This window comes from Aspergillus eucalypticola (assembly GCF_003184535.1).
Source record: "Aspergillus eucalypticola CBS 122712 chromosome Unknown BO83scaffold_7, whole genome shotgun sequence".
In the NCBI taxonomy this organism is placed as follows: Eukaryota; Fungi; Ascomycota; class Eurotiomycetes; order Eurotiales; family Aspergillaceae; genus Aspergillus; species Aspergillus eucalypticola.
Window position 1 is genome coordinate 732,456 of NW_020290281.1, and position 15,941 is coordinate 748,396.

At 50.6% G+C, this 15,941-nt stretch overlaps 3 protein-coding genes across 3 annotated transcripts; 2 read left to right on the forward strand and 1 right to left on the reverse strand.

Annotated features, from left to right (window-relative positions):
• Positions 1 to 397: 397 nt before the first annotated feature.
• BO83DRAFT_308630 (zinc-binding alcohol dehydrogenase family protein) lies at positions 398 to 1,554 on the reverse strand (the record flags this gene model as incomplete). The annotated part of the gene is made up of 2 exons (XM_025527375.1): positions 398 to 1,350; positions 1,431 to 1,554. 2 exons carry the CDS (start codon positions 1,552 to 1,554, stop codon positions 398 to 400), a joined length of 1,077 nt encoding a protein of 358 aa, XP_025390205.1.
• Positions 1,555 to 3,921: 2,367 nt separating this feature from the next.
• On the forward strand, positions 3,922 to 15,783 carry BO83DRAFT_406874 (uncharacterized protein; the record flags this gene model as incomplete). The annotated part of the gene is made up of 15 exons (XM_025533909.1): positions 3,922 to 4,555; positions 4,623 to 5,089; positions 5,116 to 5,263; positions 5,336 to 5,983; positions 6,038 to 7,430; positions 7,782 to 8,150; positions 8,211 to 8,410; positions 8,456 to 8,819; positions 8,859 to 9,289; positions 9,340 to 10,660; positions 10,717 to 11,411; positions 11,476 to 12,613; positions 12,664 to 13,358; positions 13,415 to 13,738; positions 13,825 to 15,783. The coding sequence occupies 15 exons, from the start codon at positions 3,922 to 3,924 to the stop codon at positions 15,282 to 15,284; spliced, it is 10,287 nt and encodes a 3,428-aa protein (XP_025390206.1). The 3' UTR covers positions 15,285 to 15,783.
• On the forward strand, positions 15,114 to 15,783 carry BO83DRAFT_376826 (uncharacterized protein). Its single transcript, XM_025530825.1, has one exon. It carries the CDS (start codon positions 15,504 to 15,506, stop codon positions 15,723 to 15,725), a length of 222 nt encoding a protein of 73 aa, XP_025390207.1. The 5' UTR covers positions 15,114 to 15,503; the 3' UTR covers positions 15,726 to 15,783.
• Positions 15,784 to 15,941: the final 158 nt, after the last annotated feature.

A 15,941-nucleotide genomic window follows, 5' to 3' on the forward strand; every position in this document is an offset into this window, starting at 1 on the left:
GATATCTCATTATTCCTGCTAGAACAGCATGAAGTATCACAAGCGTGCTATAGTGGAGAGGTTGAATTATGTTGAGAGATCTGCCAACATGTTAAGCTTCTATAGTCGTAGTTGTGGTGGACGGACAACACCCGAAAACCAGGTAAAAAGCACTTCCACGATCAATATGATGTGGGTCCGACCATTGGATGTGTCTGATATGTCTCCAGGATTGATACGGGACATGGTGACAGCGGATGCTATGGATTGTGACAGCTTACAGTAGGCGCCGTTTAGAGTTTATCGTGTAAATCATTGCTTTAGGTATTGCATGCATCCGGATGATCATGTACTTATAAGTGCTTGATTGTTACATATTCCACATCTCATTATACAGCTATGCGACCAGAAATAGAAACTAAAATTGATGTGGTGTTTCATCCACCCGGTAAACCAACTTCTGACCTCGTACTTTGTTCTCGCGCAACATATCCAGTCCAGACAACACTCCCTTGAGCCCATATGGCTGCTTAGACACCGGATGGGTTTTGATTTTACCCTGGTCTAACAAGTCCTGAAACACTGACTGCCATACCAGGTGATGCTTCACATCAATTGGTTTGGCGGGCACCTTCTGGGGTCCCATCGTGTATGGCTCTCCTACGACGGTATACGCCATTGAGACAGTGGACCGGACATCTCGCCGAGGGCATCGTAGTTCCTGTAGTGTGTGATACCGGCCTCCAGCTTTACTGGTCAGAGCTTCTGCACAAAACTGAGCCGAGGTAGCCATTGCGACGGTGTCAAAGCACAGCTTCAAGTTATCCCTGGTATACCTCCGAATCTCGGCCGCCGCATTAGGCTTGCTATAGTCAAACACCGCATCCGCCCCGAGTTCCTTGACCATGTCAAAATTGCTGACCGAGCACGTCGTGATCACTTCCATTCCGGATAGCTTAGCACACTGAATAGCCAAGGTACCTGTCGCGGTCGATCCTCCATAAATCAAGACCGTCTTCGGTGTAGTAGCGCTCCGCGGCTTTCCAGGCATTGGAATTCCAAGATTCTGATATAGACTTTGGCCAACGGTCGTGTATCCGACCCCAACCGTACAAGCGTCCTCCCAGCTCATCCATCCTGGAATCTTGAGCTGCACATTTCCCTTGGCCATGACATATTGGCCAAACGCGCCATCTTCAGGCTCGACGGCGTTGCATCCGTGTGTGAGGCCCAGTACCCGATCTCCCTTCTGGAATCTCTCGGGCACTTTGGGACCGACCTCCTCGACGATGCCGGCAAAGTCACAGCCCACGGTACATCCATCACTAGGCACTAAGTCGATATGTTTCCAGTCTGTCGGGTTGAGAGCCACTGCATTATGGTGTGAGAAGAAGAAGCCGACAATGAGGGTCACTGAAGCAATGGAAAGAATAGGTGGATGATGTATTTACCTGTTACGGTTCTGACGAGCATGTAATCATCGCGCAGGCTGGGAATTGGTCGATCGGTCACCAATCTGGCCTGTTTCGGGCCTTGCGTTACCACTGCTAGGTGTGTGTTCAACTTTGCAACCATGATATATGTGGATGATAACGACGTTTTGCGCTAAATTGGTGGACTAAGAGATATCGGTCTTCGAGGACGGAATCGTTCCAAGCTTTAGGTAGAAAGAACCTTTTCAACAACTATAACTTCGGAGTAACGAGAAAAGAGTGAAATAATGCCGGCGATATAGATAAGCAACGTCAAAGGCCGGATTCAGCCCATGTGACAGATTCCAATAGTTACCCCAGAGGGGATGGTGTTAGCTGTCGAATCTTGCGGTGAGCTTTCTTGAACAGCTATCAACTGCAGGGTAAATGTTGGTGTGGTTGCAGAAGATTTCCCGCCATCACTGTCTTGTACAGTTGGAGTTGCCACTATTGGAATACTCATCACTACTTACAAGTGATACACCAAGCGGACGAGTTGACATCTGTCTATCCAGGAAGTTGCAACCCAGAAGATGTTCAAGCCATTTATATGCAGTTAGCAACATTAGATGCAATGAAGTATTCTTATTGCAGACACAATGCTGGCAAATATGACAGGTAACTGAGGGATTGCTGTTCTGGGACTTGTCTGAACATCCCGCAGCCTAGTGCTAACACTGACTTTGGTCAATTCCCATAAGTAAGCATACTTGAAAGAACATTAAAGAGAAAAAGAAAGTGAAGATCGATTGTAGTGGGTTTGATTTGCCTAGTCAATGTAGCAGTAACGATAGTAGTAATTGTGGATTTCTCTTCTCACATGAGGAGTGACAGCCCATGTCATACCTGAAAGCTTGAGTAGTAATGGTGCCCCTGTAATGCAGAGCCTTCCACCTAACAGCTATTAAATGTTGCTTTTATCAGAGAACGATATGACAGATATCCATCGAACCTGTCAGAGCCCGAGTAACTGAGTTCGGATAGCTTGCCCCAATCTGGAAGGTCAGTCTAACTCAGATTTGATGAAGGATCCCACCCGCCCATGGTGAAGCATGTGACTGGGCGGTAAACATGCCACTGCTACTTACTCATCTCTCTCCTTCTTTGTTCCTCTCTCATTCCTTCCGATTCCGACCATCTGATGAAATTATATTCGCGCATTTCCTGCTTCCTGCTTCCTGATCAGTTATGTATGATTTACTCCGGTAGCTTGGAAATCCACCTTTCCTCGGTTTATTTCTACTCTAAATGAGCTGCGCCGGTCCGAAGCGGTATTTAGAGTAGAGTCTTGTCGCCTGCATGCTGCATGGCGACGTGAGCCGAAACCCCGGAAGGCCTGCGGGGGATCGAGCACGAACAAGCAATATGCAGTCTCCAAGCTCCTAGTGTCACTTGCATTGAGATAATCCTGGGGTGCCCTTCTCGAGGCCTGGCCCCCTAACCCCGTCGATGGGTTCTGACTGGTTCAGTTCATCCGCCTGCATGGACTATAAGGAAGTAGTAAGTTCCCGCAATGCAATGTCAAACTTTCCTAAACTAACCTAGGTATATGGCTAGAAGCCTCTCTACTTAGTGTCTGTTACATTCATTGCTTTTTAGTTGGTAGTGAATGATTGTCCAAATGACCATACCTAGATCCACAACTCTATCGAACTCAGTACAGGCACAGCTTCCAGGCCGGGACAAGAATACCTCTCGACTAGATCCCCAAGTAGGATGCTTATGACATTGCAGACCGCAAACATCCAAGGCATGGCCGGAACCGGAATAGATGTTCTTCTGCGCACATTCTGAAAGGTTTGTATACAAGATCCACTGTCCTGATAGGTCCATAACTGTCGGGTGCTAGCGCGATACCTTGCAGGCTCGGTAGATATCCACTCTTCCGCTCGACGTAACTTTCAGACATTTCCCCCAGTATTTCTTCCCGACCAGAGCTGTTCCCCGAGCTTTAGCGGAGGTACTGTTGATCTTCGTATAATATCGCACATCAGCCATGTCATTGCTGAGACACCGCTCCCAAGGTACGGTGGGTGTAGCATTGACCTGATAGAGTGGCCAGCAGTTGAGATGTCATGTGAAAAACTGCGTCGGGTTAGAATGAGGATCCCCCATTCGAGAAGGGGGAGGAGTCAAAAAATAGTACGTATGCGTGCATGAGGTCTAAGAAGGGTAAAACAAAGATTAAAGTAGCTCACCAAAAGTCGCTGCAGGGTGAGAGACGTCACGTTGAGCAGCTACGGGCATCACTAGCCCAGAATAGTTACGCTGCCCAGAGATCTGTGCATCGCCCAGAACTTAAACATGTCTGGGCTCTCCTCAGAAGCATGGTAGTTAAGAGTCCAAACTTATAACCAGGGGTAGAGCTTCCGGTCTCCTCGAAATTGTCCATATAATTTGCATCCCATCTTCTACTTGACCTCCGGGCAGCCACAAGCCCATTGACCCAGAGCAGACTTTGCGAGTCACCATGGATAAAACCAAAGAGCCCATTGCCATTGTTGGTAGCGCCTGCCGGTTTCCCGGAGGCTGTGATACTCCCTCAAAGCTTTGGGAGATGCTGAAGCAACAGCGTAATATCTTGCAGAAGATTCCGAAAGACCGCTTTAATACAGACCCGTTCTACCATCCCGAGCCAACACACCATGGCACTAGCAATGCCCAGTTTTCATATCTACTAGAGCAAGACATAGGCGAGTTCGATGCAAACTTCTTCAACATCCTCCCGAAAGAAGCCGAATGTATTGATCCGCAACAGAGACTTCTCATGGAGACTGTCTACGATGGCATAACCGCTGCTGGTCTACCTATGGAGAAGTTGCGCGGGTCGAACACAGCCGTATACGTGGGCCAGATGTGCGATGACTGGCCTGGCATGCTCCAGACCCAACTCGATGAGTCACCGCCCTACATGGCCACGGGTTCGTCGCGAAGTATTGTAGCTAGTCGAGTCTCATACTTCTTCGACTGGCACGGTCCATGTATGAACATCGACACGGCATGCTCATCGAGTCTGGTGGCTATTCACGAGGCGGTTCAGACCTTGCGGAGTGGCCAGTCTGGAATAGACGTAGCAGCCGGGGTTAATATTCTGATTTCTCCAAGTATGTGGGCACCAAAACTGTACCCATCCCCTGTTCGGCCCAACCGATAACCTAACATTATTTCTAGTGTATTATATATCTGAGAGTAACCTCCGCATGCTATCCTCAGAAGGCCGGTGCCGGATGTGGGATGCTGCTGGGGATGGATATGGTCGTGGGGAGGGTATTGCATGTGTCGTGCTCAAGACGCTGAGTCAGGCCCAGCGAGACAATGACCATATTGAATGCATCATCCGGGAGACTGGCGTTAATCAGGATGGCCGGACCTCTGGAATCACCATGCCCAGCAACATTGCCCAGGCGCAGCTGATTCGTGATACCTACCGCCGAGCCGGGCTCGATGTACACAACCCGCTGGACCAGCCGCAGTTTTTCCACGCCCATGGCACGGGAACCAAGGCGGGAGATCCGCAAGAGGCAACCGCCATCTATCATGCCTTCTTCACGAAGGAGACGGAACCAGAGCAGAAGCTGTTGGTAGGCTCGATCAAAACACATATCGGTCATACGGAGGGCGCGGCGGGACTTGCCAGTGTCATTAGCACTTACTGGCCCTACAGCATGGACAAGTACCTCCAAATTTGCACTTTAATGAGCTCAATCCTGACATCCAGCCATTCTACGGCGCCTTCGAAGTCCCAACCTCCGTCAAGGAGTGGCCGGCGCTGAAGCCTGCTCAGGTGCGGAGAGCGAGTGTTAACAGTTTCGGTAAGGCAATTGCCGTTTTCTTATCGGTAGACAACTACACGATGATGCAAGAAGGCTAAAGCGCACAAATAGGCTTTGGTGGCACCAATGCCCATGCGATAATGGAGTCTTACGTACCTCCTGGGACAATCATGTCCGCACCGTCTCAATCAACCACACTATACACGCCCTTGCTCTTTTCTGCGAACTCAATTGCCTCTCTGCGGGAAATGATTTCCAGGCATCGCGACTACCTGGTAGATAGGCCCGAAACCAGCCTTCGTGATCTTGCATGGACGCTGCAACATCACCGCTCAACTTTGCCTTACAGGAAGGCCATCACTGGGCGGGATTATGAGAGCATTATCGCCCAAATGGGTAGTGTCTTACATGCCGAGCCCGCGGACCTGAGTGTTCGGTCCACCCAATCGACTGAGCCTCGCCTTTTGGCAGTATTTACTGGTCAAGGTGCTCAGTGGCCCCGGATGGGTGCCCGCCTGCTGGAGTCGTCGAGCTTTGTGCGCGATAAAATTGCTTTTTTAGATGAATGTCTCGCCACTCTCCCTGAAGATGACCGCCCGGATTGGACGATTAGTGACCAGATTTTGGCCACAGGGGAATCCTCTAGAGTTTTGGAAGCGGCTATATCTCAGCCTCTTTGCACCGCTGTCCAGATTGTCCTGGTTGATCTCCTTCAAGCAGCAGGGATCAAACTTGACGCAGTCGTCGGGCATTCTTCGGGTATGTTTGCAATATTCACCCAGTATAGTACGATCTATGCTAAGTGAAATTCAGGTGAAATTGGTGCAGCATATGCCGCTGGTCTCCTGTCAACCTGTGATGCTATCCGCGTGGCATATCTCCGTGGTGTCTGTGCCAAGCTCGCAGCTTCTCCAAGTGGTGCGAAGGGTGGCATGGCCGCTGTCGGTGTGTCAGCTGAAGATGTACAAGAGGTCTTTGATCAAGAGGAAATTCGGGAGGAAATCAAGGGCAAAATATCCATCGCGGCGCTAAACTCGGGATCTAGCATTACCCTGTCCGGGGATGAGGACGTTGTTCAGACAGTGGTAGACGTCTGCACTAGCCAAGGAAAATTCGCTCGTCGTCTACGGGTAGATACGGCTTATCATTCAGACCACATGCTGCCTTGCGCCAATCCATATCTCGAGGCTATGGAGCGCTGTGGTATTTCAGTCCAACAGCCTTTGGGAGACCGACCAGCGTGCTTCTCCAGTGTTTACCGTGATACCATTATGGATGCCAACAATCTGACCCCGGAGTACTGGGTTCACAATATGGTACAGACTGTGCTTTTCTTACCGGCCATCACCAGGGCTGCCAAGGAGATTCAGACACTCGACATCGCAATTGAAGTGGGCCCTCACCCGGCACTCAAGGGTCCTGCGTTGGATTCGCTAGGGGAGGTGCAAACGCAGATTCCGTATACTGGACTTCTCGGCCGTGGAAAGAATGACATAGATGAGCTATCTGCCGCTGTGGGATATCTTTGGACCCAGCTTGGATCGGGTGTGGTTGACTTCGATGGGCTGGAGAGCGCTCTGGCCGGTGACAAGGAACCCAAGACTCTCCTTGTCGATCTCCCAAGCTACCCATTTGACCACCAAAATCGTTACTGGGTGGAATGTCGCACATGGAAGGCTAACAGATTGTCAGACGCATATCCAAATACATTGTTAGGTTCGTGTCTGACTACCACGAGAAGCCCCGGTAATGCACAATGGAAGAACATCTTGAAGCCAACAGAGATACCATGGCTACAGGGGCATCGACTGCAAAACCAGCTGATTCTACCTGCTACTGCATACATTGTCATGGCGCTGGAAGCAATTAAAGCGGTGGCTGGGCATGCTGCCATAGCACTATTCCGGTTGACTGATTTAGTGCTAAAACGCCCAATTGTATTCGACGATGACAGTTCCAGCATTGAGTGTATCTCCAATTTGCAAATCTTGGCCTTCAATGACTCGCATATCAAAGCCCAATTTACGGTTGAGTCAGCACCCCAAGGAGAATTGTCGTTGCGGGTAAATGTTGAAGGCTCCATAGAAGTCGAATTGGGCAGATCTAATCCCGAGAAACTGCCGCTACTCGAGCATGATGATCACTACAATATAAACGAGCAAAACCCCGGAAGATTCTATTCGGAAATGAGAAACATCGGCTATCAGTACTCTCCACCCTTCCAAGGAATTACCAGCATCCAACGACGCCTAGACTTTGCTCGCGGTACACTGATCGACCAGTCGGACGACGCTTGGGATGATCAGCTCATCTTGCATCCGGGAATGCTAGACACAGCCATACAGACAATCATAGTGGCGTACTCGGCTCCCCAGGATGGGCGTCTCTGGTCCCTCCATGTGCCGACTCGGATCGCGTCGATGGAATTCAACCCCCATTTCATCTTCAAGCGAGCTTCGAAGCAAAAGATAATTCCGTGGGAAAGTCACGTTGCGGATCAGGTATCTAACATAATTGAGGGGTCTTTCCATCTTCTTACCCAAGACCGTAAGCATAGCTTTCTCCAGGCAGAAGGCATCGTGCTAGCACCATTCAGTCCTGCCCAAGCTCAGGACGATAATCAGCTGCTGGGCCACATAGAGTGGCTACCGGCACTCCCCAATGGTGCGAATACGGGGGATGGCAAGGCCTCCGTATCTCTGAATCCAGCAGTGACAAGAGATGTGGAGCGAATCTCCCTGTATTACCTGCGCAAATTGTGCGAGATGAGTACTCCGAAGCACCGAAGCCAGGCGCTGCCACACCATCAGCAGCTGCTCAAGTGGGCAGCATCTGTTATCGATCGGGTCTCGGTAGGCAAGCACCCCTTCATTGCTAAAGAATGGATCTCCGACTCAGAGCAGCTCATCGAGCAATTGAGCTGCCGGTAAGTACACCTCGGCGACGCAATCCCTAGGGACCGTTTGGACACTAATTCTGATAACAGTCATCCGGACTCAGTGGAAGCAAAATTGGTAGCGGAGATTGGCCCGAGTCTTCCCGACCTCGTTCATGAACAGGGCATTCTGGCGCACTATATCTCCATGAATGAGGAGGCCCCCACAATAAAGCGGGTCCATGAGCGTCTGGCCGATTTGGTCAAGCAGATCAACCACCGTTACGCGCACATGCATATTCTCGGAAATGGTATATCTACTCTTCGGCTTGGAAGACGACGCTAATATTATACAGGATCCGGAAACGGAGCCATGACTGAAATGATCGTTTCCTCGCTGGGGACCTCCTTCTCCTCGTACACCTTTACCGATGTGTCCGATAACCTCTTCAGTGAGGCCGAGTTTCGCTTCTATCAGTACGCAGATCGCATGATCTTCAAGACATTCGACATGTACCAGGATCCTACCGCTCAAGGCTTTACCGCCGGAACATATGACCTCGTTTTGGTAGGTAATGGTCTCCAGACGGCCAGGAACCAGGAGCAGGTTTTGTCCAATATCCGTCAACTGTTGAAGCCTGGTGGATATCTTATAAGCGCTAGTCCCCTTGCGGATGATTCATTGCGCCTCGGTCTTATCATGAGCGATTGCCCGGAATAGTGGAGCGGCGCTGATTCGGGGCGGCTAACATTAGACAGTTGGAACAACCTCCTGGGCCAATGCCAATTTTCTGGCATTGACACCTGCACCCCCGTGGAAGATGTTCTCCATGATATCCCGGTTTGGGCTGCGCAAGCGGAGGATGAACGTGTGCGGCTATTGCGGAATCCGTTGGGTGCATCAGTGGAGCTCCCAGACGAGATGCCACCCTTAGTTATTATTGGTGGGAGGTCTTTGGCCACTGTGCAGCTAGTAGAGCAGATTGCTGCTCTGCTATCGACCAAATTTCCAGTCGTGACTCGTCTTCATTCCCTCGAGGCCCTGATTACTACGTCCATTCCATCCAAAGCTACCGTGCTTAGTCTCGCCGACCTAGATGGCCTAGTAATGAAGTTGTGGACTGCCAACAAGTTGGAGGCTTTGAAGTTACTTTGGAATCAGGCAGCAAGGGTATTATGGGTTACCAAGGGTGCTCGCTTTAACGACCCGTATTCTACTATGATTCTGGCATCGTGCGAGTGGTCCGAATGGAAAAGATAGACCTAAACGTGCAGTTGCTGGATGTGGATTCTATTAATCCGGGCACTGCATGTCTGGTGTGTGAGACGTTCTTGAAACACCAACTGCTTCTTACTTGGTCGCCGGACAACTCCACTGAGAAGCTGCTATGGAGTTATGAGAACGAAGTGGCAGTAGAAGGCCAGCAGACTCTTATCCCGCGCCTTTATTCAAATGAGGTGGAGAATATGCGGTTCAACTCTGTCCGTCGGCCCATTGTGCACGAGGTCAACCCATTCGTGTCGACTCTACGATTGGCCAGCACAGGTGAATCTTACCAGTTGGAGGAGGTTTCGTCCTTGCGGGTTGCCGTGACACTGCCAACAATCCGTGTGTGCCAATCTATACTGCAGTTCCTCAAGCTTGGCTCGAATGGCTCTTTCATGCTCTGCATTGGCACAAGACAGGATGATTCCCAAGCTATGGTTTCGGCATTGACTCAGTATTCTGAGTCTCCAGCACCCGTAGAGCCTGGTTGGGAGATCGAGTTGCCATTTTCCCCTGAGGTTGGACGCTTGGCTCTGATGACCGTGGCCACCCACATTGTCACCCAGCAGATGCTGGCTATGGTACCCAAGAATGGTACCCTAGTGGTTCATGAACCAGACAATTTGCTCCATGCCGCTCTTTTGGATGCCGCGGAGAAAGACCGGCTTGATGTGTGGTTCACCACTTGCCAGCCTGGCCGTAACTCCAACTGGACGTACTTGCACCCTGCCCTTCCCGCTCGCCTAGTCAAAGAAAAGATGCCTAGCGAGGTCTCTGCTTTTGTCAACCTCGAGGCCCCTAATGGTTTGGGTGCCCGCGTGGCAGATGCCATTGCAGGTTGTGTCCCCCCGCATGGCGTGCATGCCTCGGCGACTACGTTTTTCGCTAACCAGCTATACACCCGCTCGGGGGTTGAGCCGGCTGTCCTCCGTGAACTTCTCCAAAATGCGTGGCAGTCAGCCTCCACGTCTAGCTTGGCCTTGGAGTTGATCGATCCTATTCCGCTGGGTGAGGTTTCGTTCCACAATCCGGTGAGAGAAGCCATCCAGCTGGTTGACTGGAACGTTCCCTCGGTGCCTGTTCATCTAAGACAAATTGACGCTGACCCAATTTTCCGCCGTGATCGAACCTATCTCATGATTGGTCTCACTGGAGAAGTTGGTCAGTCCCTTTGCCACTGGATGGCTCGTAAAGGGGCTGGTTGCATTGTCCTGGCAAGCCGTAACCCCAAAGTTACTCCTGCGTTCCTTCGCAAAGCTGAAGATCTAGGCGCGACTGTTCGGCCGCTCTCACTGTAATATTCCCTATCTTCTCTGACTATGAATTATACTGATCCAGGTTTTACGTTAGGGACATCACCTGTCGCGACTCTCTTCAACGCTGTCTCCGAGAGATCAGGCGCAGCATGCCCCCAATCGCCGGTGTGGCTAATGGTGCCATGATCATGGAGGATGTGCAGTTCGACCACGTAGAATTTGAGAGCATGGAACGGTCGATGAAACCAAAAGTCCTCGGAAGCAAATTACTGGATGAAGCTTTCTATGATACTGCTCTGGACTTCTTCATCATGTTTTCCTCCATTGCGGGCGTCGTGGGTAACACAGGGCAAAGCACCTATGCGGCGGCCAACATGTACATGGCTGGTCTAGCGCTTAATAGGCGTAAGCGTGGAGTTGTTGGCTCGGTTATTGCCTACAGTCCCCTCATGGGCTTGGGTTACATTGATCGCACCGACGAAACCATGGGCGATAAGTTCCTTTCCATGGGTGTCTCCCTCATGTCTGAGACGGATTTTCGCTATGCCTTCGCTGAGGCCATTAAGGAGGGTCAAGCGAGTTGTCACGATCGTGGGGAATTGATTACTGGTTGCGCGCCAAAGGTTCTGAGTGATATTACTCGTAACCGTTACAGGAGTGATATTCGTTTTAGCCACATTAACCTCGAGCGAGTCAACGGCCAAGCGGGTGCTGGCGCAGGGGATTCCTCTATCAGAGGCCTGTTGAAGCAGGCCGTTTCTATGGAGGAGGTCGAAGGGGTCGTGCTCAGTAAGAATACCGCTAACTTCTTTGACTGGACAATGAAGACCCAACTAACATTTTGTTTATCTAGATGCCTTTACGGCAAGACTTAAAACCCTACTTCGGATGTCTACAGAACAGCCCCTCGATGTCAACAGCAGTCTAGTTGCACAAGGCATCGATTCTTTGGTTGCAATTGACATCCGCGAATGGTTTGACCGCGAATTGGAGATTGATATGCCAGTTATCAAGATATTGGGTGGCTCTTCCATTGTCACTTTGATTAAGGGTTGTCTCCAAGATATTCCAGAAACTGTAGTCGACATCAGAAACCTTTCCAACGAAGATCAGTCAGTAGGCGGGAAGCCAGCAGCACCAGCGGCTGTAACGTCTGTGGTCGAGTCAGCCATCCCTCTGTCAGAAAGCAAGGACTTAATTTCGTCCAGCTCTGACAGTGAAAGCGTGGACACATCATCCCACTATGGAACCAGTGACACTGAGCCCGAAGAGGAGAGCACCTGCGAACCTTCGATCGACTTGGATCTGCGCCAGTCCACCATCCAATCGGCCACCGAGAAAGTTGTTCCTATGTCCTTCGGCCAAGCCCGTTTCTGGTTCATGCAGCATGCCTTACAAGATCCTTCAGCCCTTAACATGGGACGTTGCTGGCACATTGAAGGTGTCTTGGACCTGCCCAGACTGAGAAAGGCAGTCATCACGGTTGCGGACCGACATGAGGCAATGCGAACCCGATTCTTCTGGGGAGGAGAGGACCATGACGTTCCTATGCAGGGAATCTTATCGCGGTCTATTGTTCAGCTTGAGACTAAGCGAATCACCAACAAGGAGGAGGTAAACCGGGAGCTGGATGCTATGCGACACCATGCCTATGATCTCGGTGATTGGCAGCTTGTGAGAACTCGTCTTCTTACATTGTCTAACAGAGAACACTATATGATTATTGGCAATCATCCGATCACCTTCGATGATAGCAGTGCCTCGCTTTTGCTCGACGAGATGAATCAAGCCTATCTGGGACAAAGTCTACCTAGCCTTCCCCAAGAGGCTCAATACTCTTTCTTTGCGGAAGCGCAATTTCGGGACTACAAAGAAGGGCGTTTCCAGAAACATATTGACTATTTCAAAGCCTTGATCAAAGAAGAAAACCACCCACTCGAACTATTTGCTTTTTCCAAGGCCCCAGCCAGACCAGTTCAAACTCAATACCGGTAAGTACCGTCTGTGCGACAAAGGAGTAGTCATTGACCGTAGCATCTAGCACCCATCGATCGGATATGCGTCTCTCGTCGAAGCAGGCTTCTCTGCTCAAACAAATCTCACAGGATAGGCATTCGGCCACCTCTGACCTCTATACTGCCGTTTTGGGTGTGCTTCTGTTCCGTCTGTTGCCCAACACCAACCAGGTATTGCTTGGCATCGATGCCGACCGTAACGACCTGGCTCTGGGAAGATCCATGGGGTGCGCGCATAACGCGTTGCCAGTGCGGCTGGAGAGGCCAGGCATCAACACAAAGCTTGGGCCTTATCTTGATACGGTACGAAATGCAATTGAGGGCGTTCTAGAGCATTCAGCGGTGCCTTTTGATGTCCTCGTCAATGAACTCAAGTTGGACCGCTCAGCAAATGTTCCACCGGTGTTCCAGGCAATGATACAGCATTGCGTTGAAAGGCAAGATCAGGTTACATGGTGCAATGCTACCTGTAATCCAGATAAGTCCCTTAATTCTTGTACCGGACTTGACCTTTACTTGGACATTACCGAAAACTGTGCGGGCGAGACTGCCGTCGGCTTGGAGGTGCAGCAAGGACTATACAGCCAGGAGCACGCAGATCTTCTTGTCAAATCCTTTGTCTATCTTCTAGAGCAGCTCACCAGAAACCTCGATGTACCTCTAGCAACTTCTGAGTTGTGGCCACCCGAAGATATTTCGCGGGCGCTGGAACTTGGTACAGGTATGTCATCCTTCCTTCCTCTAGCCTTCTAAATACTAACTAACATCTCTCCATAGGTCCTGTAGCGCCTATGAAATGGCCACGGACTGTTGTTCATAGGATTGACCAGATGATCCAGCAAAACGGAAGCAACCTTGCCCTCAAGGATGGCAGTGGCAAGAGCTTGACCTACAACGATATGGGCCGCCGCATTGACTCGATTATCGCGGCTTTGCGCCAGGCAGGGACCCCGAAGGGCTCTGTTATTGGTGTGATGCAGGAGCCTAGTGTTGATTCGATTTGCTCAATGTTGGCTGTCTTCCGTGTTGGTGCAGTTTATATGCCGTTTGATCATCGTATCTCCATCGATCGGGCACAGGGTGCAATCCATAAGGCTAACCGTTATTGCTACTTGTTGATCAATCTACGGTCGATAAGGCCAAATCCCTTCAGGCTCCCATGCCAAGGGTGTTGGATATCTCCTCAGTGGCTACACGCCAGCACATTCCGCGCACACCAAACTTGGCAGATGGTAGCTCGCCTGCTATTATCCTGTTAACCGGTGGCTCTACCTTTGAGCCTAGCCTAGTCAAGCATGCAAGCATCATCCCCCAGCTTGAGGCCTCTTCAATGCAGTACAACTTCTCGAACGAGAGACCACTAGTCGCGCTTCAGCACTCGGCCAATTCCACTGATCTGTCGCTCACGCAAACCCTCGATGTATTGTGCAACGGAGGAAGCTTGATCATCCTGCCCGCCAACAGACAGGGAGACCCCGTTGAGATTGCCAAAACAATGCAAGAAGAAAACATCAGTTACACGTTGGCGGCTCCATCCGAATACCAGAATTGGCTCAGCTGTGCAGCGGAACAACTTCGAAATTGTCCTCGCTGGACCCTCGCCATTACGACAGGTGAAGGAGTCCCTCAGAAGCTCTTGCAAAGCTTCCGTGCTCTTGACAGCCCGTCTCTCCAGCTTCTCAACCTCTACAGTCCGGTTGGAACATGTTTCGGTTCCACTTGGCAGGGTCTAGTTGAGTATCGCAAGTCAGACGCGAAGTCACCCGTCGCCGCTGGGTATGCTTCACCCAACCAGGCAATCTACATCGTGGATGTCGAGCTGCGGCCTCTTCCAGTTGGTGTCCCAGGTGAGGTGCTCATCGGGGGCGCTGGTATTGCTGATTGCTATGGCAATATGTATAGTACAATGAAGGAGAGGTTTATTGAGTCTCCCTTTTCTCAAAGGGACAGCAACTTCACTACCAACAAGTGGGAAACCGTCTATCGCACTGGAGACCGTGGTTACCTACAGAAGGACGGTGCCCTTGTCCTAGTTGGCCGTTCAGATGGTGCCACTCAGGTCAATGTTCGCGGCTTCCAGGTTGATTTAGAAGAGGTCGAAAACGCCTTGATCGAGGCTTCTGGGGGATTCTTAACCAATGCTGCGGTCACCCTGAGAGAACATGGTGAGGATCAATTTTTAGCTGCTCATGTTGTCTTTTCCAATCCGACGTCTCAGAAAAACTCCCAGGAAATGCTGTTGGACAACCTCTTGATGCGTCTGCCCGTACCAGACTATATGGTTCCGTCGGCTATTGTAGTCTTGGAGGAAATGCCATTGGATTCTCACTACAGAGTGGACCGAACTGCCATCTGCCAGCTGCCTATTGATGAATCTAATGTGGTGACCCCGACTAGCCGAGAAATGACATCGACGGAGACCAGTCTTGCCGAGGTCTGGAAAGGTGTCCTTTGTGCCTCTGCCACTCCGACCCTTACTCCCAGCTCTGACTTCTTTCAAGTTGGGGGTACATCGCTGCTGATTGTGATTTTGCAGCGCGCAATCAAGGAGCAATATAAGGTCGCACTACCAGTAACCGAGCTGGTGGCTACCAAGAGACTCGCTGATATGGCCCGTTTGATCGAGGGGAAAGGGGTTTTTGTCTAGGCGTCTTTACTCAGGGTGTATATGCTAGTGGATATATTTCCCAAAGGTTGGAACGTAATTCTCCATGGCAGACTACTTAGCTATGATGATATTAGGACAGACAAAAATTTTCCGGCGTTGTATCTCAGCAGTAGCTATTCAGTTTGCAATGATGATTTGGCGCAGTGGTCTTTTATTGTGTGCATATCTTAGAGGTGGAGAAAGAGAGATAAGGACATGATGGAAGAATTTTCACTGTCGTCATCTAACAGAAACGGGAAAGACGGATGCCTGGCTGCCCGTCTCCTCGCTTCTCCCTTGACTCCTTCCACTTCACCCTACCATGCCAATTCTGTCTTCGAAGAGAGCCCACCCCACCTGATTCCTTCCTATGTATCCTACAATAAGCACGACCTGACCCAGTCCCGAAATACAACAAAACACAAAAAGAGAATAACATAAACAGTGTAAGATACCGGGGAGGAAACGCGACTTGGCTCAGCCCTATAAGGCACGCCAAGTGCGGAACCCCTCGGGCCATGAGCCAATCAGGGCCGGGCCATCCCGCGCCTTCCGTGGAGCTGCTTTTTTTCTTGCTTTGCGTTTGCTTTTCTGGTGCCTTTTTGGCTTGTGCTTGGACTTTGCTTTGCTTTGCTTGACTCGCTCGCCGACCGACCG